Raw genomic sequence first — 26,379 nt, 5'->3', positions numbered from 1 at the left:
TATACTATTATGTATTGCACCACAGACCACATACGCAACACTATCAATAGTTGTTTCAACATGTTCTCACACTTTGACTGATCACTGTGAATGATCCTCATGAATTTCGTTCTCTCCACACTGAAACTGCGCCTGCAGTGAAACACTCTATGGTTTACACTAGACCGAAATATGAGTCAGAGTCAGGAAATTGTCTAGTGTTATGCAACAGAATGTGAGCTGTGCCGTTCGTCCAAAGAAAATAAAGCTGATGAAGAATGAAAAGGGCAAGAACATCAGTAAATTCTCTTTTTACTGTCTAACTTGGCCATTGAGTCATTTTCATGCCTTTCAAACTCTACAGTACTACTACTATGACTACATTCTGTATATGTTTGAGGTAAATCACAAATGTAAGTCATAATGAAACATGAAGAATAAAATGCTGGTCATTAGTAGTTCTGCGTTGGAGAATGAGATGGAGGTAATCCAGCTCTCCAGGGAAAGAGCAGCTCCAGATGTTTTAGGCTCCTCCTCTCGCTCTGCTCTTTCTCTAAACATTCCAGCCAACTTAGTGCCTCTGCATGAGGGCTTTTCCACTCCGCCTGTCATAAACACATACTCACACACACTCACACACTTACCATTTCTAAGCAGTCTCCCCCGGTCTTGAAGATGAGAGCCCTCCAGCTCCTTGTCCTCGTTCTTTCTAGCCTGGTTGGGGCACAGCAGCAGGCCCTTATGGACTACTTGGAGAGAAGACTCCTTGCCATTGAGGTAAGAACAATAATGCTCTCCCAGCCAGACCCTGACCTCCTTATACAGGCTGACATGGAGTTTTGAGAGGAGTGAAGCTAAAGAACAAGACAACAGACTGAATTTTGGATGAATTGTGGATTTGTTTAAGGGTATGGTGCAGTTACGTTAGTAGGTCTATAATACTTACTTGGTTTGTACTTTCAGCATTAATTATCATTATTTTTTTACATTTTTTAAAGTTCTGTGAGGTTCCCCATAGGAGTGTAGATTCACAGAGAAGTTGGCAGTGGAGTACAAGTGGGCTGAAATGATATTTAATGATCAAACAAATATGTATACTCTTAAAAAAAAAAGCTTCAGTGGACAGGATTCTTGACACAATTTTAAAGAACATATGCCAAAAAGGTTATATAAAGAGAAATGTCTTAAATTACTGCATAATACTTTAATGTTAAATTGTCTAGTGATAAAGTATGTTTACGAGCTGTTTAATTCATAAAATTCTAATATAATTACTTAAGCTAAATCCATAAAATTATCCCATAGTGGGAACCCCTAAAAGGTTACATTTATGACGTAGCTTGACAGAACCCTTTAAGGATCTACTGTGTACAGTAATATTTGCAAATATTTTGCATAACATGGTATTGTAAGCACAAACTCACTCAACGTGTAACCAATGCATGCCAGACAATCGCAACGAAACAAAAACAGACGGACACACACACTATCTCTATTCCCTTCTGCTTTCGCTCCATTCCTACTGCTATTTCTCCTTGAGTCAGTCACCATATCTCCCTCTGTGTCTTGGATTCAGCCACATGAAGGAAATTTTCTCCCTTGTTTTCTCTCTGTGCTGACTCTGCACATACAGTTCTCAGGCAAGTCATTTAGTGTGATTATGCTAAAACGCACTTTGCTTCTTCTTTCCTTCCACTGAGTCACAAATTCAAAAAAGAACATTTGCTGCCAAAGGTTGATCCATCTGCAGCGCAAATGATGCTGTTCCAATGCCAAAGTCCTCATGAATTCCTGCAGCTGTCAAGGGAGGGCTTATATATGAATAATGTACACTCACGAGGCTGTCTGACTCAGTATCGAGTTCACGGTTTAAAATGTATTAAACATGCTTAGAACATGTATGCGCATTAAAGCCATCTGAAATCAATGTCTGCATGCATGTTCCAAAATAGTAACGTCTGTCAAATAAAATGTATTCGTGTAGCACTTTTCACATGGTTTCAAAGAAGCTTTACAATCATTATGTAAATGTTTTTAATATCTTAATATCTTCATGCATTACAGTCACAGAACTGGGTGATATGTTGAGGTGATACAAGTAATCAAGCAGTTAAAACTGAAAAGTTCTGTCATGAAACTCTAGATGGCGGAGGCTGATAGGTCCTTAACTCAATCTGTTTGCAATCACATCATCTATAGGGCACAGCTAATTGGTTCTTACTGTATCAGTGGCCAATGAGCTTGCTGCTCAACCTTCAAATACTTGTTCAGCATTTGTTGTAGCAGTTGCAGTGCACTTTCAGAAACCCTCCACCTTCCCCAGCTCCACCTGTATAGATCTGCAACGGGTAATTCATGCATGCTATTGTACAGCAGCAATATGTCTAACTCGCTCACAGCAGCCTGTCATGTATGTATTGGCACTAGCAAGTCCAATACTTGCTCTAGCAGCAGCAATAAAAGCAACAGCAGTGTAGCAGATCTATTCTGCCAAGACCAAACATATCAACACTGTCATACCCATTACCATGCCAAACACTCAGAGAGTTGTCATGACAGAAATAGTATTTATTACCCTATAAAAGTATACTGTGTGTATGCGGACCAAGTCTATATCCAACTTTATACACAGAGATTTGATATATATTACTTTATGTAATTATATGTACGTAAAGTTGGATGTACTATAAATATAATTTTTGTATAACTATTTCAAGCAACCGAATAGCAAAGGCCTGGCAACTTCATAGCAACGCCCTGGCAACCACCCAAGCATTGTGGTAACCAGAAGAACATTTATTTTAAATGACTATCCCACGAGCCTATTGCTAGCATTCAGTTCATCTTATATTGTTTAAGATGCCACTTTTAACAGATATGTTTACATCTGACTAACTCGTATCTCTTTTACTGAGGCTCTTGAGACTTGTTTTTGTTTATTTCTCCATTGGCAGGATCGCATCTCCTTGTGGCATGAGCAGACCAGCCGCTACGCCTCTGAGCTGCGCGAGTTCAAGCAGCAGATGGTGGCACAGCTAGAGGGCCTGGACAAGAGCAAGGAGGCACTGCGGGGCGAGTTGGACACAGTGGGAACACGCGTAGATCGCGTGGAGAGAGAGATGGACTACCTCGATACACAGAATGGCGCGCAGCCTTGCGTGGACGTGGATGACAAGCTGGTGGAGCAGCAGGTGACAGTTGTCAAGGAGAGAAACAAAGCCAAGTACGCCAAGCTTACAGGTGAAGAGCTTTAGGTAACATTCCACATGCTTAGATATGGGTAATGTTTGCCTTGCAGCAAGATGGCATGAGCCATAGTTGGCTCATTCAACAAAATCAGTTCTCTGGGGTCCCATTCTCAGTGCATTAGAGGCACAAATGCCATGGTTTTGTTGTGAGAACTATTACAGATTTTATCTAACATAAAATAGCATATCATTAACATTTAAAGTTGTGATTTGAGATTTAGTTTTAAAGACAACAACTTAAAAAACGGTTATCTCCATTATTACACAATTTTTTAACGTTTCTTAAATTTAGACACCCAGGAAATGACATTATTTGGACAAGAAAATATCTAAAATGTACTAAATTTATTTGTTTATTAGTTAATTTATGGTGAATATGAGTTTATCAATAACTACAAAATACAATTTGGTCCTAATCTAGCTAACCACTTCAACCCTGTTACCCATTCTGACTTTTTTTTTTAATTTATGCATTTTGTCTACTTTGATGTTTATTGAAAGTTTGTGCTTTTGAAAAAAAAAAAAAAAACTGAAAAAATGACCAAAAATGATCAAATAAATTAAACGTATAGATATATACAATATTTTTAGTCACAGGGAAGTGTTATTTTAGTATGTTTATATTCTATTGAATTTATTTAATATTTTGAATTAGATTTTATTTTTATATTTAGACATTTTGTTGTGTGCACTTGTCATTTTTAGATAAAAAAATATATATTTAGCTTTAATTTATTTTTATTTCAGTTTTAGTTTTAGTCATTTTAGTCCTTCATATTTTTTTTGTAGGATTTCAGTTAATTTCCATGTTAACATTCAATTTTTTTTTAACTCTTAAGTTTTTTCAAAAAAAGTTTTTTAGTTTTAGTTAACATTAACAACACTTTCGCAGGGTTGAATAAAACTTAATAGAAAGCGAACATTAAAAATAATTGTGGAAAGTGCCAGCTACGCTTCATAGATTCAGTTTTAAGAAGCTCTTAATGAAGAATAAGTGGCACGAGAAAGACAGGGAAGAGGGTTCAATCACATCAAGCTCTGAGGTATCACAACTTGACAGAGTTTAATACATAATGTATTAAATAGTGGGTCTATTCTTCCTATAGTCCTCGTTTAGAAAAGCACTTAGAGGCACTAAATAAAATGTATTATTATTCCATCATTGAGAGAGACAGTAATTATACTGCTGGAGGACAAATCATGATGCTTTCCTCTACACTTCAGCAGCTCTATATTGCCTTTTCATAGTAAAACGCCACAAATCTGATTAACCCAGACTGTCATTAGTGTACTGTGCCATTAGGGTTTAGTGTTAAATCAGGCTTTAGTGGAAAGCAAATATTTACATTATAATTCCAGCAAAAGACAGAATGCAAAGGAAATGTCACAGAATGTTTGACGATTAAAGCCAATGAGGTGTTAATACAATATTTAAAAGGATAGTTCATCCAAAAATGAAAATGATTTTGATTTTCCATTTATACGTTTAGACTGTAGTGACATGATCTCCAGCATCAAAGCCATGAAGATCCTGAAACGAGTGGGCGGCACAAAGGGAATGTGGACCAAAGACATGGGAAGTGCCACCGGGAAGGTGTACATCTTAAACGGGACAGATGATAATACAGTGTATGAATTTGGAACAGTCCGTGAATTCACTTCCTCCCAAGGCACTTCTGGGGCCACCAGCGTCCAGCTCCCTTCGGCCTGGAGTGGTATGGGCCATGCAATCTACAACAACCACCTTTACTATCTGAAGCAGGGCGAGGACATGAAACTAATAAAGTTTGATCTTCAGAAGAACATAGTCACGGACACTGCGGTGTTTCCAGCTAAAAACCAGCTCCCAGTGTACAGCCTGAATCCCGAGACCTTCATCGACTTAGCGGTGGACGAAGAGGGTCTGTGGGCCATCTACGCCACACAGGAGAATGAGAGGCACATCTCTTTGGCCAAGATAGACCCTAAAACTCTAGACATTGAACAGATGTGGGACACCCCTTGTGTGAGGGAGAATGCAGAAGCAGCGTTCGTCATCTGTGGTACTGTCTATGTGGTCTACAACTCCAAACTACCCAGTCGCTCCCGAATTCAGTGCGTGTTTGACGTCAGTGACATGGTAACAAATGACGACGCTCCACATGTATACTTTCCCAAACGATATGGCACTCATGCCAGCCTCAAATACAGCCCTGTGGAGCAGCTGCTCTATGCTTGGGATGAAGGCTATCAAATCCTCTACAAACTCCAAATGAAAAAGAAGCTGGAAGTGTAGAATTTGTACTGAAGATCTTGTTATTGGCTTGCTTTTTCTTATGCAACCAGGCTGAGTCGCACTTCAGTACGTTTGAGCTTTGTAGTTACTCCGAGAGCACAACATATGATTGATTGGACACATGTTTGTTTACTAGAAATCAATGTACAGGGCTCAAGAAAGAACCATTTTAACTTAGTTTGCCTGGAGCAGAACTAATAAAATGATTTTATATTTTATTTTGACATGAAATGTGCCGTTAATAAATCATTTTGCAGTTAACAAATAATTGCAAAGTTAACAATTCACCTAGCAACTAGAGGAACACGTCAACAATATTACAGTGATATCAGAACTTAAAGGTATTGAAAATAAATTCCAGCACAGCGCTACAAAAGCCATAATGAAATGACCCTGGACAATAGATAATGCTTTACAAGGAACTATATTAGTGAGCTACATGGCAATTTGTAAAACCAAAAACATATTTTGGAAGAAGAAATACAAAATTTAAACGAGTCAGTCAATACACCATTAGTCCTTCTTATATACGAAATATTCCAAAGACATGAAAGTAGTAACACTTTCAGCGAAGACAGACAAACACCTGGGGCACGTTCAAGTTCAAAACGGTGCGCAACGTTTTGCTACGGTTTCCGGGTTGAACGTCATGTTTCCTGGAAACGGCGTGCACCGGTGTGCAACGGGGTTTGAGATACGTTTTCTCTTGTTTGGTGGGTGTGTCAGAACTGCAGTCCAATCAGCAGCAACATGTATATAAAACATGTGCATTAAAGTGAACTCGCACAATGGGTTCAAGGAAAGTAATTTACAAATGTGTTCGATGCAGCTCGGTATACGCAACAACTGAGGATATTAGACGACATGTTTGTCGTAAGTTTTATTGTAAAAATATAGGATATCAACATAATGATGTAGTTGTTTATATTTTTAGCTTCATTGCAAGTGTATGACATTTGGTATAGAAATAAACAATGGTAATTAAGTGCTTTTCCTAAAAATGAAAAAGAAAATACAGGGTATTAAAACAGTATGAACTACAAATAAAGTCAGTAGGCTATGTGAGGCTAAATAGATGTGTTTAGTCTGAATTAGGTAAGATGTGTGCTTCCATTTCAGTTTCAGCAATCCCTTCACTCGATTGGGATGTTCTCTTTTGTTCTGGGCGGCAAGTGCAGTAACTGTGACATCAGGCATATTTTTAGTATTAAACACATATTTATACAGACTTCATCAGGCTCAGAAAATTCTTCACAAAGAACACAAAGAATGGCTTTCTCAGCTGCCATAGTTGCAACTCTTGCGTCATCAGAACAGTGTGTTCAACGCATCACCGTTTCTGTTTAAAAAACGTTGTGCAACGTTTTGTCGGGGCTGAACGCAGCCCTGACTGCTGGATGGCGCAATTATCCAATCAGAATCAAGTATTCCAGAGCCGCGTATACCAGGGCTGCGTTCAGCCCCGGCAAAACGTTGCACAACGTTTTTTAAACAGAAACGGTGATGCGTTGAACACACTGTTCTGATGACGCATAAGTGGCAACTATGGCAGCTGAGAAGGCCATTCTTTGTGTTCTTTGTGAAGAATTTTCTGAGCCTGATGAAGTCGGTATAAATATGTGTTTAATACTACAAAATATGCCTGATGTCACAGTTACTGCACTTGCCGCCCAGAACAAAAGAGAACATCCCAGTGAAGGGATTGCTGAAACTGAAATGGAAGCACACATCTTACCTAATTCAGACTAAAACACATCTATTTAGCCTCACATACTGACTTTATTTGTAGTCCATACTGTTTTAATACCCTGTATTTTCTTTCTCATTTTTAGGAAAAGCCCTTAATTACCATTGTTTATTTCTATACCAAATATCATACACTTGCAATGAAGCTAAAAATATAAACAACTACATCATGTTGATATCCTATATTTTTACAATAAAACTTACGACAAACATGTCGTCTAATATCCTCAGTTGTTGCGTATACCGAGCTGCATCGAACACATTTGTAAATTACTTTTCTTGAACCCCTTGTGGGAGTTCACTTTAATACCACGTGCTTTATATACATGTTGCTGCTGATTGGACTGCAGTTCTGACACACCCACCAAACAAGAGAAAACGTATCTCAAACCCCGTTGCACACCGGTGCACGCCGTTTCCAGGAAACATGACGTTCAACCCGGAAACCGTAGCAAAACGTTGCGCACCGTTTTGAACTTGAACATGCCCAAGATGTAGGCCTACACATCACTGATCACATAGGCTAATACAATACACATTCACACAGAATGTGGTTTTTGCGTTCCACTGTGTTGTTTTTCCATTATTTTTCAACGTCTTGAGGTCATTTAAACTTGATAGTGGAATAAGAAAAGCAAGTCTAGAGCAACTTTTTAACTTGAGCGCCATGTATTTAGAACGCCATTTTAAACACGTACTTCTAGCGCAAAAAAAACAACAATGTAAAAGCAGTAGTGGAATCTGCTCGCGCATGACACAGCATTCTAAAAACTCCGTGCCTTTTTAAAAAATGAGTCTTCAGACCTTTTGGTTTTTTCCCATTCCACTGCCACATGTTCTGTGTGAACTGGCCCTAATCTGATTTAATATTTAACAAAGAATGAAAGAAGAACAAAACAGATAGAAGCAAGATCTTTAATCACACCTTTGAAGTACAAGGGGATGTTCTGAAACAGTAACTATTATACAAATTCTCAATATAAAAGTGGCTCTGAATAAGGCATTTCATAAAGAAATGCCAGTTCCAGTGATTACTGATACAATGAGTTTCATCCAAGCCAGTCAACAAATTACATCATGTTATCTGAAAAGAAAACACCTCAAAGGTAACAGGAAAAATACAGAACAATGAACATTTGTCACATTTTATGTAAAATACAAAATTGGTCTTTGTAAAACAGTGCTTCTAATTTACATATTGATATCATTTCAAGTCTTGTTAGAAAGCCATGGTTTTTTGCGTCCTTTGGATCTGACACACAACCCTTGCTATTCATTATGGTTATACTTTGAAAGCTACAATTACTGCATGGTGAAATTATGATGATTTTAGCCAGTTGTACATTAAGGATGATGCAGGATAAAGCTGTGCATGGCTGCATTTAACTGAGCTGAACTTGTTTGAACAAAAATACGGTAAATTATTCAAAATACCCATAGAGCCATCAGACACTTAAATGTTTAAATAAGAACAAAGCAAAACCTTTACAGTTTACACAGGAAGAGAAATTTGTAGACGGGATAAAAATAATTCTTGGCATTTTCACTACTTCACAAATAAAAGGAAGATCAATGGAATATCTCTGCTCTGTAAACAATATACAGTTTGGCTAATACATTTCAGTAGGTTGAACATATTGAGGACTTCACGTATCTCTCCATTCATAATCTCTAAACACATGTATTTTATATTCAAAGAAGACAAAAAAGAACTAGAAGGATTATGGCTAAATATATAATAAACTATATCTTCGTACTATTATAATGTCAATTAAAATATAATGTACATCTACCAATGTAAATGAACAAATACACCCTTTTACTCCTGTGGGGAGCTTAATCCATCTTGAAGTGTATATCTTTCAACCTCTTCCTCACTTCCATTGAGCAACACTTCCATCGAGACAAAAAAAAGCTCAAAATTGGCTAGGCTCAGTTGCACTTTGAAAAGTTTTGAACAGCACCCTCTTTCTTCCAACTGCCTGTCCACACAGACATAAGTTGTGTCACATGTTGCCTAAGGACATATCTTAAATCTCACCATCAGTCCCTGGGAGATACTTGGCTTAAAGATGTAGAGAGAAGTCGTCCCTCACTTATGGACTGGAAGGGAGTCTGGGAGATGGACAAGACCCTTGACTGTCAAAGCTTGCGGTGCGAGTCTTCCACTGAAAGAGAGACGGAAAACAGAAGGAAAGATAGGGAGAGATTTACATATTGAAATGCAAATGTACTTTTCCACTCTGGAAACGTTTAAGGACAGACAGTCACCTCCTTCTCAGACTTCTTGGGCTCTACGAGCGGGTGCCAGTGAGCGATGGGTTTTCGAGGGTAAGCGAGCATCTCATTCCAGTGATCTCTCCCAAGTCCCTCAGCATGGCCCCCTACACGACAGACTCCAATGATCTCATTATGTCCCACTCTACACACCAGGAGAATAAGGAATAGATTGTGAAGCACGTAGACAACATAATATTTGTACAGAGAAAATATCAGATATTGAATAACACTCACAGATCGTAGTCCATAACTGATATGTGTAAGCTGACTTGATCCATATTCTCTGGGGGAATGTCAAATATTATCGCCTCATTATATGTTGGATTCAGCGTGTTCTTTTTTATGGAAGTTTTCTTCTTTTTCAAGCGTCTCCCATCACAGATCAGTGACACCTTCACGTACGGATCTGCCAAAAGAGCAGGGAGGTGTGACACCAATTTCTCAATGTATCTTTCTCCTTGTCTTCTCATGGTCTGAAAATGTCTGATGAAAGGACTTGTAATTCGCTTGCTGACAATGATAAATGTGACTGTCCAAGTGTATAAAAATGGAGCCAAGCAGACAGATGAAAGAAAATAAAGACACAAACATAAAAGACAGCAGCATACCTGAATAACCGGTTATATCCATGGCTTTGAGGTTCCTACATTTGATGACCGTAAGTGTGAGTCTCCCTGCAGTTGGCAAGTAGCAGAGAGAGAACATTATCTCTCCCAGATCCACGCTCTCCTGCAGAATCAAATGGAGACACACAAAATCCAGTAGATCATGGCATCATTACAAATAAATAGCTATGTTTACTAATATTCATAGTTATGTTAGTATTTCGAACTGAGGGTGAGTAAATGACAAATTTAAATTCCTTTAATCCCAATTCTGTACATTATTCAAATGTTTGGGGTGAAATTAATACTTGTATTTAGAAAGGATGCATTAAATTGTTCAAAAAATTACTTCAAGTAATTTATAATGTTAAAGTTGAGTTCTGTTCTTTGTTTTTAAGCTTTCTGATAATCAAGTAATCTTTAAAAAATGGATCACAGTTTCCACATTGATAATAATAAGAAATGTTTCTTGAGCATCAAATCAGCAAATTAGAATGATTTCTCAAGGATCGTGACACTGAAGACCTGGTAAGATTAAGAGACTTCTGTCAAAAACAGACCCCATTTTTATTTAAAAGTATTTTTTTATGAGCGAAAATGCTTTGTAAAAACGTTCTTACTTAAACTGATGCATTGAATAGAACATAATTCACATAATAATGGTTTTATGAAAAAGATAGGGACATAATATCTTTAGGAACAATTCCTATCAGTTTGAAATTTTACAGAACAGACAACTTAATTCACTCAGGTAGTGACAAACCAAAATGTTTCAAACCAAATATATCAGGGTTATCTTCCTTTAGAAGTTTGGAAGTCAGTCCTGTATTCAATGATAATTTATGGGATTCACTGCCACATCTAAATGTGGTTGTCACTCATAAATATGCTGTACTACTAAGTCTCTTCAACAAGCCTGACATCTAGAGATCAATTGATTGTAACCAGGGCCAGCTGCCAATAATAAATTGATCTGATAGACCATTCAGATGAAAGGTATTGAGTGAGTGCATCACAACTCCTTAGGTCTTTCTCCCACATTTAACCCATCTTGAGAGCTTTATCCTTTTGACAGCTCATCTACTGAGTTCAGTGATCTCTAGCATATACAATATCAATGATGTGAATGCATATGCCTTATCACAGCGCTATAAAAGTCATAGCTGAACACAATACCATAGTGAGATGACAGTATGATTACCTTATAGACAACTAGGAAATGTCTCGAATCACAGAGTAAGACTAGTTAGTTGAACTGCAGTTTGCGTGGCTGTATCAGTGATTTAATTAGCATTATTTTACATATCATTTAGCAGACGCTTTTATCCAAAGCGACTTACAAATGAGGAGAGCAATAGAAGCAATTAGTTTACATAACAATAGTAATGTTTTTCTCTGATGAATAAAAGCTTTTATATATTAAACTGTACAGGTAATATTAGAGCTGCATGATTCTGGATAAATTGAGAATTACAAATGTTTCACAATTCTGAACAGACAACTTAACAAAAGCAAACATGTAATTTACTTTAATTTCAGTCAAAAATGTTAATTGCTGCAATCTATTTAACAAATAATTCTAACAAAACGGTTTGAATGAATTATTCAGTGCCTCATTCATAAAGACTTAAAGATGATTTAATCTATTTGAATTGCTACCGTAGACATTAATGTTAGTATCTTAACTAAAAACTTTTATCCCAGTACTTCTGTGATAAATTGAATATTTGTAACAGAAAGGCTGTTTCGTACCAATATGTGATAACTGCTTTCTCCAGGTCAGCGGCAGCGCAAACACAGATTTGAATGTTCTGGTGTGGTTTTGTTAAAGGTTTAATAGAATGGGGCGTTTGACTTTGAATCGAGATCAGCTCTAGTATGTATTTGATTTGGAGAGGCTGTAAATAGCTACAGTAACCTCTGTCAAGTGTAACTAGAAGCAATGGCAGTTTTGACTCCAATGGTGCCCTTGGTGAGACCAGACAAGTTTTGAAAAGTTGTTTGGAAAACTTCAATTTCAAAGACAGTGTTGGGTGGAACTTAAAGCGTGCTGCACATTGCTGTCAAACTGCTGCAGGTGAGTGATACAGAAGTAGAGCGTCTGAGAGCTTTGCCCTGGAGAACCTTAGGCGACTGCCTATAATGTCTATGCCAGAAACCCACTGCTGAGTAGAAGAGATACAAACCTGAAACTCAAAACACTACACTCTTTAACATGTAAGAGTCCTGCTGCACCAAAATAACTTCAATATGATGTATAAGTTAGAAAAGCCAGATGATAAGTAGTCTGGCCTTATTTTGGAATTTCAGGGCACTGAGCATCTATTTCCCTAAATATATTACACAAATTAAATATACTGCCTTAATCAGATAGTAAAAAAAAAAATCTGCAGTTGGCAATAAATGCATCAGTTTATAGTAAAGAAAAAAGGGACACAAGAAGATAATTCAAAAAATGTTTCTGTGTTTTGTTTTTTTGACAATGAAAGTAAATGGGATCTAATTTTGTTTTGTACCCCATTATCTTTCATTATATGGACAAAAACATTTGAGACATTATTGAAAATACCTACTTTTCTATTCTACAAAAGAAAGAAAGTAATTCAGGTTTGGAACAACATAAGGTGAGTAAATGATAACAGAACTTAGATTATTAAGACTCAGTATTCTCATATAATAAAGCATTAATTTTTGTTTATTGCCCTTGATATTTTTAGTACTTAACATACATTGCACAATTTATCATGTTTGGTAATTACAATTTCGACAAATTACCATATCACACCCCATAGGACATCTAATTATTCACTGTTTGTGTTTTCAGAAATACTCAATACAAGTGTATTCCTATATTTAAAAAGCCAAATCATTAGGGTCACATTAATGTGATAAATCACCAGTGGGGTCTGGACTCACTAAGTTGTAAAGAGGATGAATTGTCTTACACTAGTGGCGTACTGGATGTCCTTCCAGATGGATGTCTCCCGCGAGAGGTCTGAAGCTTCGAAAAGGTTTTCCAGGATCACCTCACCAATCATATCGTGCCGTGAGAAGCGGTCAAAGTCAAACACACTCAAGTGGACCTTTCTGGACCCCAGCTCCTCGTATGGGACCGGAAACTGAAAGGTCTCATCAAACGTGGGGTTGAGCGTCTTGCGGTGCACGCGAGTTTGGAATTTACGCTTGCGGTCGGGGAGCAGGTAGATCTTGACGTAAGGATCGGAGCTGCCGCACAAATCCTTCGCGGGTAAGTCGAATGCCTTGAGGATGGTGACGAGGAGGAGCTCTCCCTCATAATCATACTTAAGGGAGAAGTTGATCTTGCCGCATGTTTTATCAGTGCCGTACTTAGATGACTCCTCTGCCTCCACCGTGCTCTGTTTGTAGAGTTCCGGTTGGATGCGTCCAAGAGAGGCAGCGGTGCTGATGGGATGGTCCTCCACGTCTAAATAATCACTTCCGCGGTCCAGACTGGTGACATGGTGCATCTGCCTGGGAAGGTGCTTCTTGAAGGAACTATGCCTGGCAACAATCAAACAAAATTTGGCATTCTGATCTGATGCATTGGTTCTTTCACAAAAAGCACACCAGGTGCTAATCTACATTTGAATTACAACCTGTGATCAAATGCAAATTGATGGTGATAATTCTGGATATGCTGTAAGGTTCCCATAATGTTCCCTCTAAATATGGTTTTACTCTGGAGTTATTGTGGTTTTCCACCATCTGACCTTTTTTGTAGTCAATAAAACCCAGAGACCTCCTTCAGGTCTAATTGTGTCTGACATTTACGAGATTTCCGAAGTATTAACATGATTAGGAATGACTGGAACTGACCTCATAATGGCTTTGTATATAAAGTAAACCGTGATGACCTATATGAAGGTCTTCAGACACAAACATTTCTTCATTCTTCCAGAACACTGACCTGTTAGAGGAGGTCGGCTCGGTTGTTTGCCGTGAGATGCGCGTACGTCTCAGCAAATGATCCTTCATGGACAGCTGCACGTCTGCAGGGATATCTGGCGACGTATGACTAATCTTCACTGCCGCCTCCAGAAAGTTCCCAGGATCCTTCAGCTTGTCTGATGCCATAATGTCTCCAAGGGCTGGGTAGTAGTCACCGTGACCTTCTTCTCTGTGTTGGTCTCTCTCTGGCCGGGTGGGGGCAAGGGCGGTGGCGCTAGAGGAAAGCACTTTGCTGCGCCAGGGCACCCAGCACAGCTTCCAGGTGGCGACGCTGATGACACCCAGCAGGGCCAAACCACACACCGCAAATACAAGCAGCAGGAGACTGAAGGAAATGTCTGGACAGAAGATACAACATGGACTGAAGGGGACAGTGAAAACATTTCCATCAACTACACAATTATAAAGTGTACTAATCGTTTCAAAGTACTGTATGTTGACCCAACTAGTGTTTTGAAAGATTTAAAGATATACTAAATGCAGGCTGGAAATTATACAGTTAAAAATTTAACTCTATAAATTCATACACACACTTTCTGGAAAACGACAGCATAAGATGCAAAACAATACTGATAGCTTTTCAAAGGTGGTGACAAGACATTTTTGCAAATTCGACAAAACTCACTGATAACCACCAAAGTCTTGTGTCAAATGCAGGTGGCAGAGTGACAACTTTTGCAAATTAATCGATTCGAAATTGCAATTAATGTATTAACATTATTATAGTTAATTTACATAAACAACAGAAACCCATTCATTTACTAATCACAATAACATGCAGCATTTGTACACTTTACTCCCATATAAATGTGGTTAATTGAGTCAGCGGCTTTCTCCACAACATAATTTTTCTGACGTGCTGCTGTAATGAAGTAGAGACTACTACATTATTTTTGTTCCTTGTTTTTTTTACTTTATTTGATGTTCGATTCTTTGCGGGTTCCCTCATACATACTCTGAGTCTGAGGATCCCTTGTGCATTTTGGCACATGCACACTCCTCATACATGGCACTGATTGTTGACATGCTAAAATATATAGATTAAAATGTGTATATATTTAAATGGTATGAAAGACATTGAATGTTAGCTTGCTAGTCATTTTTAACAAGAAACTATGCTTCTTACCACAGCATGAGAGCTGTAGTGTAAGCAGTGTTTTGGGGACAAGCATTGTTTTTGCTGGCATGTTTCTATATTTAATACATTAATGATATAAAGGAAAACAATATAAGGTTAAAACATGATTTACTGATTTTGTAACTTACTCATTTTTTTGCTCCCTCTGCCGAAAGTACAACGGATTTTTTAAAATGGTTTTAGTTATGATTACATTATCAATCAATGTCACTGGTAAACTGGTAAAACGTTTCAAAGCTTCAAAGGAATTGTCTCCAGTTTCAAAAGATCTGTACACAAGTAATTTAAAACCAGTTAAAAAGAGCTTGTGTACATTGCAAAACAATGTCCCAGCGTGCAAAACATACCTTATGCTGTTGACCAGCAATGCTGGAGTTTTCAGCAGGGGCTAAAGATGGTTTTGGGAAACTGAACAACAGGTAAATAAGAAATTTCTTTCAACTATAGCTCGAAACTCTTTCACAATGACCCTGAGCCAGAGCCAGTGGGCCATCCTTATTGTTGAGCCTTGGCATACAAAATCAGCCACAGCAAGCATCTCTTTATAAATTAGATGAAAAAAGAGCAGCTTAAACATCAAAGAGAACCTGTAGAGGTGCTATCAATGGCTTAGCCTTTCATGCATCTCCGCAAAACCTGATGCCAGCATTCATCGGTTTACTAAAACAGCATATTTCAAACGAAATATCTTTCTTTATCCTGTGGAGAAGGTCATTAAAGAACAAATGTCCTGATCATTCCATGACTGCAGCACACATCTTGATCAAGCACCACTAAGCACTCACATAAATATTAATCAGCACATGCTGAGAAGACAACCTACAACATAGTTGTATATGATCATTCAGTATGATGCACAGTCGGTTCGCCTCTTCAGAGGGACAGCAATTGGTTCTTACGCCTTCAAAATGGGCCTCTTAAAACCCATCTCTAGTGTGAATATTACAGGGTAATGAGTAAATCGTTAGACTGCAAAAAACTTCTCGACGCTAAGACAGCATTAACACTGAAGTGCACCCAACTTCCAGATGGAATTGCAAATGAGCTAAATGTAATTACAGACTTCTTCATACAAGAAGAGCAGGTCATTGGTCAAATTCCTGCTCGACGGCAACAATTATATCTCTGAGTGGATGGAAAAAAAGATCTATTTTTTATGATTATTACAAATGCGTTGGAGTGCACGCCTCTCAGGGATGGAGCACTTGGCTGGCAACCAAGAAAACAAACAGGTGCGGCATCGATGTACATTCTCATTTCAATCACACTCTCACAGTTATTCGCTTATGCTACTGGGGGACTGAGAGCACATAAACAACTTGACAATATAATTAATGTGCCAATAAATGTGGAAAATCGGCCACTTGGGAGACTTTGTGGCAAAACATTATGAACGTACAACACACACGCACTGGATCCTCAAAATTAATAATTTGTAGGTTAACTGCACATCTGAAACTGTCGTTTCTGATTTCTGTACAGTCTAAAATAGCAGAGCAAATGCACCAGAGACAATTCATGTGTACAGTTGGCTGCTTTGTATATCTAGGTCTTGTGAAAAATAAACAACATGACCAAAGTTATCATTACCAGGACTTTACTATTATATATAGTTTTGTTTTTAAAAACAAGTGTGCTGTTAGCATTTGAAATGAAATGTTGATAAAAAAAACTAGTTTTAAACTAATAAGAAGTTTTGTAAATCTGTTTTGAAATAAGTTGCTTTCCAGATAAAGGTTTCAGAGTCAGTGATATCAGATTGTGTGTATGTATCTTTATTGTACTTACCCTGACATGGAACAAGAGGGTAACAAGCACTACTTACCCTGTATAGAACAAGAGTATTTTAATAGTTTTATTTGCCTTGAAACATGAAAGACCAAACTTTACAAACAAATTATTATTACAAAAAGGTACAGTGTATGTTTTTGCTAAATTGCTCCCAAACTTAAGATTGTTGCCTATCAATAGTAGAATAAGTACCCATTAGTTCTAAAATACTTACAGTATCTTTTTCTAGTTGTTACCCCTTTATTCCCCAAACTTTACATATTGGTCCCTTATACCTATGTACTCTATAGGTACACTATAATTACTGAAAGTTACGCTGTAAATTTGTTTTACTCACGCAGAACTTTGCGGGCTGTAATAAGGATATTAAGTTCATAGGTTACTTGGGCCCTCATCAGACCAGATATGCAGAGACGTATTAGTCTCTCAACAGTTAGACTCTTTTCAGCCGCAAATGAAATATTAATGGGTGTGATGCAAGGTTACACAACCATTACACTGTTTACGCTTTGACAGCTTCACCTAACACAAGCCGGAGTGCATTAACAAGAACCAACTGCAATCCTACAAAGGCCTCAGAGACTTTGCAGTGATGTAAATGATCCTGTTTACATGTACAAACAAGACATAACTGCACGGCATTCTCCTCAGTAATACTAATGGCAATTTTAACAAGCAAAATATAAAATAGCATTGATAAAAATAATTCTGTGGTGAAGTAAATACAGAAAAAAAGAAAAAAAAAATGTAATTTCAACATTGAATAAGTTAGTTCAGAATTTAGAGTAAAGAGTAAATTCTATATAGTACTCAACTCAAGCTTGTAGAAATTAAGCTTGAACTTATATTTTACTTGGAATGGTTTGTTATATTTTCAAATGATTCTTTGTGTTAGCATCAAAGTTTTCAAATGAAGTAAAACCTACTCAAATTTCTGATACTGTTCTCACCATGCACTGGGTCATGAATAATTAATAATGATTTTTCATTGTTTCTTATCGTTGCTTTTGTTGTTACATTTATTAACCTGCTGTTTTGTGACATCTGGAGTTTATTTTCTACTCAAAATAACCCATTCATAAAAACTATCCACTGATTGTAACCATTATTGTGTACCTAAGGCCTCTATGTTCAGTGGGGTTATGGTACCTCATTATATTGTGTAGATATGTTGTCTTACAAAGTGCAACAAGAAATCTACTGTGTTGTTCACCGTACACGATAAATAATTCAGTGCTACATTGTTTGAGTAAAATTTGCAAAAAGTGAGTAAAGCGTAGCCTACTTGAAACAGAGGATTCCAAAGTAAACTTCAAATGGGTATAGTATAAATCACTGGCCAAGTTAAATGTACTTATTCTCTTTGCTAATTTACATAACTTAGTTAAATAGATTTGACCTAATTCCATTAATGTGAACTTTATTTAAAAACATGAGTGCAAAAACTTTTTTTTTTTTTCAGTGGTTATTCAGACTGTAAACATTGGTTTCTACTTTTGAGTTTTGCTTTACTTCATAATATCAATTACAAGTTGTAATTATCTACATTGGTTCCACATGAATCAATTTACACAAACATAACTTCACCAAATTCAATGGACTGAAGTTATTTTTAAGTGACCCAATTAAACATTTTATATGGTTCCCTGACAGGATCAGTTTACTCAGTTTCATACGTTTTGTTCACTGAATTATAAGATTGCAAGAAGTCTCCCCATTCTCATTCTCATCTTGCTTAAAGGGGTCATATAATGGTACATGCACTTTTACAAGTTGATTGTACTGAAATGTGTGTTGGCAGTGCCTGTACACAACCATCATAAAATGATAAAAATCCATCCAGTGTTTTTTTTTAAAATCTTCTTATATGTTTTCCCCCATCTCAAATCAAGCTGTTCGATTTTGTGACGTCACAAAATCGACGCCCCTCCCACGATGGTTGATTGACAGCAGCGTTTCAACACAGACCCGCCCTCGTGAGCGAGCTGTCAATCATAGCCCGCGCCGACCGGCGCGTTCATTGTTGATAGCTGGAGCACTGTCTATGAGCAGAATGTCGATTGTGGTGTTCTGTTCTTGGGTATAATAACGAACACAGCAGTCATTTTGATGTTCCTAAATCCTAACAGCTGAAGACGCAGTGGCTGAGTTTGTTTTCGAAGGGAATATTCCCCACGATCAACGTCAATGCTTTCATGTTTGCGCGAATCATTTCACTGCTTTACAAACGAGGTCAGTAAAAAGCTGGTTATTTGCTAAGAAGCTGCTCTTGAAAAAAGGATCGGTACCAACTATTCGTGTTCCTGCTGCACCTCCAGAAGAACTGAAGTGAGTGTAACGTTTTATTAACCTTTTCTTTATATTAATATTTATATTAATCTTTGCAAATCGTTTGCTGCACGCTTCACTATGAATGCGGCTATTTTTACACTCAGGGTACATTACGGCATGTTTTCTATGTATGACGTTCTCCATATAATTCATAATCCCATGTTTATAATGAACAACGCGTTATGGTTATTGTGTTACAAATGGTGTACGCACAGAACAGAGGGGCGGGGTGAGCAAAGCTCATTATCATTTAAAGACACATGTACTTAAACGGCGTGCTGAAAACAGAGCTGTTTTTGACCAGGTAAAATGAGTGTTTTCTTACAATACTAATGAGAATTTTTAATTAAAGTATATTACAAACTTTTAATTTAGACCCTAAAGAATCATATTAGCTTGTACAAAAATGACATTATATGACCCCTTTAAAGACACATAAAATGATTTTTCATTTCAACAGTTTACTCTACCTGTTAAGTCCCATACAAAGCATGCAGAGAACTGCAGTTTCAATAAAGTCTAAAACAAAAATTATGTTGATCATACTGGATTGGATCACATTTACCCTACATAATTTGGCTGAGTAATATTAAAGAGTTTTTTTGTGTGTGTTGTTGATTTCCCATATGAAGCTGAAACAAATCCAGTGGAACATTTCCTGTGACCAATACATCTAATTAAGGCTTGTTTGGTACCAGTGACAGACAGCATCCAAAGCCCCAGGGTTTTTCCTTTTAACTTCTCTTCAAGTGTCTTCAAATCTAACCTGGTATCCATAGAAACCTGTCCATTAGACATATCCCACCCTCTATTTTAACTCTGCTACTAGAGAAGTAAGAGTTTAGCGCCATTAGTGTTGCTGTCACTGCTGCAAAATTGCAAACCAAGACTATATTTTGCTTTCATCTGTCACAGTTTGTTAGAAATACCTTATTCAGTTATCCCTCAAACCCTTCATGCAATCATAAAAATAGTGCTGAACACATTTGTCCAATTAGTTTCAGTTACAGTATTTATGATACAATAGCGGCGGTGTTGCCATCAAACACTGTTCTGTTCAGCCATGAGATGAAATAGAAAAACTGATTATGTTATTTTTAAAAATGTAAAGTGAATGATATATTACAACAATGCTAAATGTTTTCTTTAAAAAAAAAGTGCTTTAAATAGATTTTAAATATTGACTGCATTCGAGAATCTATTAAAATACTTTTTCCAGAACAATAAACCCATTCAATTATTTACCTTATTGATTTGCCATATAAAGTAAACCCAATGCAATGAGAAAAGAGATTTATATAGACCTAACACTTCCTCTCAACCTCTAAGACTATATGTAAGCTCCATCAAATACTACTGAACCCTGTTCAAAGCTCTGGAGGGAAATCCGGTTAAATGTGCTCCTACTATTAGCTTGCAGCCATTCACAAGTCCCCGTGGTATACGGTTGTGACAGCTGTGGTCAGGGCCAGCAAAGTGAACATAAGGCTATTGCCCACTTTAATGAATAGAGAACAGCGTGCTTGTCATCAACACTCGAAACACAGGCCTAAAGCAGATACAAAGCACTTTAATAAGCTTCTCAAAAGTGCTTCATTAAAATCGCACTATTTATAGTGCTGGTATGTTGCGATGATTTGCTCTTTTTAATCATTTATTTCACTCACTGCAGGACCAAGTATTCCCTGCATGAACAAACTGCAGGGTGATTTGATTCCAGCAATAAGATCTTACATCCTGCAGATAAGCTGGTAGTATTTATTTGGCATGAATGCTTGCATCAATCGCAGAGTAGGCCTTAAAAAGCGAAAACAGTGAAAGCAGGAGTGGATAAACTAAAAATCACCATATTTGCCATATTTCCCTCTGCTCCTGCCCTGGTGGCCATGTTGACAACATGGGAAAGCCCTCTTCTTTCATGGCCTACACTAGCAGCAATTTGCAGACAAGCAATTACGCTGATTGCCGAGTAGTAATGGCCATAGACTAACATACGATTACCTCTCTCGATTGTAATTTCAGTGCCCCTAATGCATAAAACCCCTTTCAACAGTACAATTATTCATCATATGTTATGTCTCTGTTGAGTCTTCGGAATACAGCCACCTACATTGATCAAACCATTCCACATCAGTGCTATTTATGCAATCAATGATTATGTTATAGTGACAAAACAGCTATGGATACTTTTCCATTAACTGAAATCCTTCTATGAGAACTAGAGTAAGAATAAAAAAAGGTATGATCACAACTACATATTTTGGAGGTGAGATTGTACTGGCTTTATTTGTCTAAAATATTTGTTTGAAAATGTGATTAATAAATGTGATTTTCAATTTTTTTGACATATAGAATAACAGCTTGACTGTGATCTGTATTCTAAACCATGTAAGTGGATCATGAAGAGTTGTGTGATTTTGCCTGAGGCAAAGAGCGCTTTAAGTCAAAGTGAATATGACCGCGCGGAGCAGGGTTTCTCTTGCCCCAAGATTGCTCGGAGCTGGGTTTCTCCCAGAGCGGAGTGATTGCTGGGAAAATTGCTGATGCTTTTGGAGAACTTGGCCACTCTGTACGTTACTTAGCGACATGCAAAACTTCATGCTTTGGCTTCTATTGGAACTATTTTTGATGGTAGAAAAAAAATACTTACATTATTGATAATGAAAAAATACTGTTTAGAATAGGGCAGCATATTGGGTAAAAACTGAGCTTTTATAGAGGGTCCCAGGACATGAACTTTGGTGAGATACAATGCTAAAGTGTTAAAAATAGTAGTTATATAATTTAAAGACATGAAATGGAAATAGCGATAGATCTTTTCTTCCATAAATTCTAGTAAAACATGTTATCTAAAGTCTGTTGGCCAGTTGATTGTCAGAAATGGGCGGGGTTTATGCAGACTAAATGATTGGAGATGTCTGGCATATGTCACCAAAGAGAAATCAAGTGTAGCGTTAGTTCTGGCAGGTCACGTCAGTCAAGCTCAAGTCAGCTGACTCTCAGCTGATCCACGTCTACCTATAGGAATATGACGCCTACCACAGCATCCCTATGTATACATTCAGCATCATCAGCAGCTTTATCGCGTTGCTCAGGAGCTAATTACCCTCCTCCATCCCCAGCTCCTCCACTTGTCCAGTCAAGACTTGGCTTCTGATATTCCTCTTTGAATCAGACTCATTTTTCTTGAATTATGTTCTACATTAAATTATTGAACATTAATGATATCTGCAGTACATTTATGTTGGTTCTGTTCTGTTTACCCTAAGGGGGTTATCGCTGTTCTCTTTGCTCTTATCCATGCTAGGCTGCATGAATGGGCAGGGAGTTCTTGCCCATAACAGAACCATACCACCAATCCAAAATGTATGCTAATTGTTAATCATCTTTGACGATAGTAGTTTCTGGAAGATTAAGTTATGACATTTTGTTTGTCAATGTTTTGTCAAGAAATGTAAAAATAAATAAAAATGAAACACATGCGGATGATTTTGTTCACAATAAAATCTGTAACATGCAATTTAGAAAATGGATTTTGGGATTTTTTTTTCTCATGCCAAGTTTGCCAACTTTAGTTGGGGGGAGGGGTTGATATAATATAATGTAAATACAATTTTTTTTTTTTTTAAATGTGGGGAAAAAATATGAATCAGAATGCAATTTGCACAACAATTTGCAGGAAAAAAATTCTCCTAGTAATTAGGTGAAGCAGCAAAATCGCACTGCAGCTTTAACAAGTTATTAGCATGTTCCTCGCCTTCATTGCACCTCACAGGCTGATGTGTGTTCCGCACAGAACAGAGAAGAAGGAAGCGAGAACTGAGAGCGTTTATAAAAACAGCTCATTACAAGCAAAACTCAAAAGCATTGTTTTCACTCCAAAGGCCACATACATTGGATACAATTCAGGACTGTGTCTTTTCCAGATAAGCAAAAGAAATCACATCATCTGCCACATTAGAAGTGCCATTCCCTTCCTTTAGGTTGAAACTGGGCTAGATTAGCATTTGTTGTGCAGGCGAAAGGCGAGTGTGAGCCAGAGATAAGGCGAGAGAAGAGCTAGCTTACTGGTCTTGATGGACACGGCCAGTCATTCACAGAATAGGCTGAAGTGAGTGGCCAATGCCTGTATTTGGCTACATAGATACCCCTAAATCTTTCTGTCTGCCAGTTCTTAAAGGCAACAACAAGGGTGCCATGAAAGGTGAAATTGAGGCAATATAGTGTGACATGGTAGTAGCCGTAGCTGGCTACAGCTTTAAGCCTAAAGGTAAAAACTGTCCCTATGTGTTTCTATCAAACGCAGTGTACTTTGTACAAGAGAAAGAGAAATAAACAGAGGATGCTAGCAGCTTTCAACAAAACCTCAAACAAGTTTTAACAAAACATATTGAGGTTGGCCATGTAGTTTGACCCAGTCAATAGTGCTGTACTGATGACACAGCGCCATTGGTACTATAAAAATACAACCCTGCCAGCAAAAAGCCGACCAATATTATGCATCCATTATCCGTAAAGCTCATAATAAAACCCTGCTACATAGTTTGGAGACAGAAAAAATATTTGAAAGACAGTTGCCAAATAATGCAAATGGTTGACATACTTTCCACCAAGTGTACTAGCGCCAACATCAAAAGATGTCTCATGAAATCATAAGTATGTCTCATTTAGGTCACTGGGAAACAAATGAAATATTAATAGCATTACTAACAACATCATCAAACAATGATTGTAGCACCTGTGTCTCTCACTACAGCACATTGAAGGCAACTGCTGTCGAGTTGCATTTTGAGAGGTTCTGCCCTAAACACATATTTTGGAAATTTTTCCCATTCCCGCTTATATACCACAACAAGCCAATCCATCTTGGGTAGCTAATGCACTGCACTGTCATTATCACCTAAAGGCTGGGACAATAAGTCAGTGTAATACTAAGGGATGATAAGCAATGCACCGCAGCCTGTTGTAGCAGATCTTTCATTTGCCAACATTGCAACTTTAGGAGATGCAGCTGACAACAATGCTTTAACACTATCACCTCCAGTGTGATCAACTGCCAATGCAAGAGAAGGCTCCAGACGACCTGCTGAGAGGAACCGTGATGGACCAGACTGCCACTGCACCAGAGAAGCAAGTCACTGCACTTGCTGTACCCTTATTTACTCACATACACATAAACACTCAGAACAAAAGCATGTCATCATGTGGATACACACATTCTGACTGCAGACAGTTTGAATGAAGGATAATGTATGTGCTGCGTGTACACACCATATCCATCCTTCCTTCTTTCAGCACCCTATTCACAAGAGGATCTGGATCTGCACACACTGTGCTTCTAATGAACATTCAACTAGAAATGTAAGCTGCTGTCCTAAGCAGCCCCAGGGCACCACCAACACCTTCCTTTCACTGCCATATGTTTAATATGCTAAAAACTAAAGCACAGAGATTGTGAGATAAATTCAACACTATAATAGATATCAACCTTTGTACTTTGGTCATAAATACTGTCCCTGGGACGAAGCAGCCACAGATGGTGCCAATTAAGAGGTACTAAAAACTAGATTAGAAGAAAACGACATAAAATCTTCCACCCCTTCACAAAGTTATGTTTTATGGAGATTTTTTCTAATTAGACTATTATGAAACAGGGCAGCCTATAATCTCTTCAGTAGCCGAGGGAGCTTCAAGAGCTTTTTTACGCAAATTAGCTGAACACCTGCATGAAAATCCTATCAATGCTGCAGGAACTTTGAACTCTTGAATTAAACAACAAATAGAACGAACAAAATGATAATATACTGTATTATAGATGAAAATAAGGCGTATAAGTAGCCTACACAAATATTCATCAAGTATAAAAATATATATAATGCGTCTTCTTGGTAATGCAGTTCTGTCAAAGCACGTAGCCTATGTAAATCACTGATAGGCTACAGGATAAAAATACACTCCCAACTTTATTGAAACACAAATATATAAATATATATCATTTCTTACCACAAAGCGTTTTTTCCTTATCTCTCACTTTTGGTATTCCCACTTAAACTCGCTTTCTTGCAGTTTTTGAGACCCCCTGCCTCAAAACAGCTCTTGTCTTTCCGCAAGCTCGTCTCAGAATGAGCTCTACACAGCAGCGCGCACGGGACCGCGTTTCTATGGCACCGCGAGGAAGCCAGCCATTGCTCAGCTCGAGAGATGCTGTATTGTAATTGTCTAGGGGCACACACACACACACACACACACACACACACACACACACACACACACACACACACACACACATTAATTTTGCTGGTCACAACTGCTTCAAACAAAAACCCCGCGGCTTATCAATAGCTACTGTATGCTACAAATACCGTAGAAAAAGTAAAAACTTTACAGTAAAACCTGTTACATAAATATAGATATTGCATTAGATTTTATGGATTTAATGTATAAATGTATACAATTTACTTTAAATAAAGTTAATGCAAGTTAAAAGTAAAATTCGAAAATCTATATTACATTCATAAAGCCTGCCCTATAGGCTACTTTTACCAAAAAAAAAAAAAAAAAAAATAGGCTTGTGATGATTGTTTTTTATTTGTGCATTTTAGATAGGCTACTTGTGATTTTTCTGGTTTCAGTTATGAGTTATGTACATTGTGGAACATATATGCTACATATTTGTTTTGTTAATGTATATAGCATTATTTATTATTAGGCTAGGCTGGGCTACTATTATTATTAAAGCAGATTATTTGTTCAAGATGGCACATATATCAATTAATGATAGGTTGTATGATTTGTAAACTACACAGACACCAAAATGCAGTCAAGTACTACATCTGTCACTGTATTTTTTTTATAGTGGTTTCCATATGCATTTTTTTTTAGAAAGTTAACTCATTGGAAATTGTATTGCTATAATTTTAATTTATAATAGAGAATGGATGACATAAAAGGCATGCATATTAATTCAAATGTCTCATGAATTTAAAAAAACTGACAAGAAAGGTAGTTGTTATTTTC

General features: G+C 37.5%; 2 protein-coding genes across 2 annotated transcripts; one reads left to right on the top strand and one right to left on the bottom strand.

Moving 5' to 3' along the window:
* Nucleotides 1-554: 554 nt before the first annotated feature.
* Nucleotides 555-5,720, top strand: olfml3b (olfactomedin-like 3b). The gene is made up of 3 exons (XM_084394639.1): nt 555-756; nt 2,934-3,219; nt 4,718-5,720. The coding sequence occupies exons 1-3, from the start codon at nt 655-657 to the stop codon at nt 5,500-5,502; spliced, it is 1,173 nt and encodes a 390-aa protein (XP_084250765.1). The 5' UTR covers nt 555-654; the 3' UTR covers nt 5,503-5,720.
* Nucleotides 5,721-8,149: 2,429 nt separating this feature from the next.
* Nucleotides 8,150-25,546, bottom strand: syt6b (synaptotagmin VIb). The gene is made up of 7 exons (XM_084395449.1): nt 25,366-25,546; nt 14,062-14,440; nt 13,079-13,655; nt 10,137-10,257; nt 9,763-9,934; nt 9,520-9,670; nt 8,150-9,416 (listed from the first exon to the last, which is right to left on the bottom strand). The coding sequence occupies exons 2-7, from the start codon at nt 14,226-14,228 to the stop codon at nt 9,345-9,347; spliced, it is 1,260 nt and encodes a 419-aa protein (XP_084251575.1). The 5' UTR covers nt 14,229-14,440; nt 25,366-25,546; the 3' UTR covers nt 8,150-9,344.
* Between the last annotated feature and the right edge of the window lie 833 nt (nt 25,547-26,379).

This window comes from Rutilus rutilus (genome assembly GCF_951802725.1).
Source record: "Rutilus rutilus genome assembly, chromosome: 22".
NCBI classification, from domain to species: domain Eukaryota; kingdom Metazoa; phylum Chordata; class Actinopteri; order Cypriniformes; family Leuciscidae; genus Rutilus; species Rutilus rutilus.
Note: the sequence above shows the minus strand (reverse complement) of the source record. Positions and strands in the feature narration are given on the sequence as shown.

What these genes read in the sequence shown, in the direction of transcription:
- olfml3b (XM_084394639.1), top strand. Translation starts at nt 655, where the DNA reads ATGAGAGCCCTCCAGCTCCTTGTCCTCGTTCTTTCTAGCCTGGTTGGG. An exon ending in GAAGACTCCTTGCCATTGAG is followed by an intron (nt 757 to 2,933) that starts GTAAGAACAATA and finishes CTCCATTGGCAG; the next exon opens with GATCGCATCTCCTTGTGGCA. An exon ending in CAAGTACGCCAAGCTTACAG is followed by an intron (nt 3,220 to 4,717) that starts GTGAAGAGCTTT and finishes TTATACGTTTAG; the next exon opens with ACTGTAGTGACATGATCTCC.
- syt6b (XM_084395449.1), bottom strand. Translation starts at nt 14,228, where the DNA reads ATGGCATCAGACAAGCTGAAGGATCCTGGGAACTTTCTGGAGGCGGCA. An exon ending in TCAGTTATGGACTACGATCT is followed by an intron (nt 9,671 to 9,762) that starts GTGAGTGTTATT and finishes CCTGGTGTGTAG; the next exon opens with AGTGGGACATAATGAGATCA. An exon ending in CCAAGAAGTCTGAGAAGGAG is followed by an intron (nt 9,417 to 9,519) that starts GTGACTGTCTGT and finishes TCTCTCTTTCAG; the next exon opens with TGGAAGACTCGCACCGCAAG.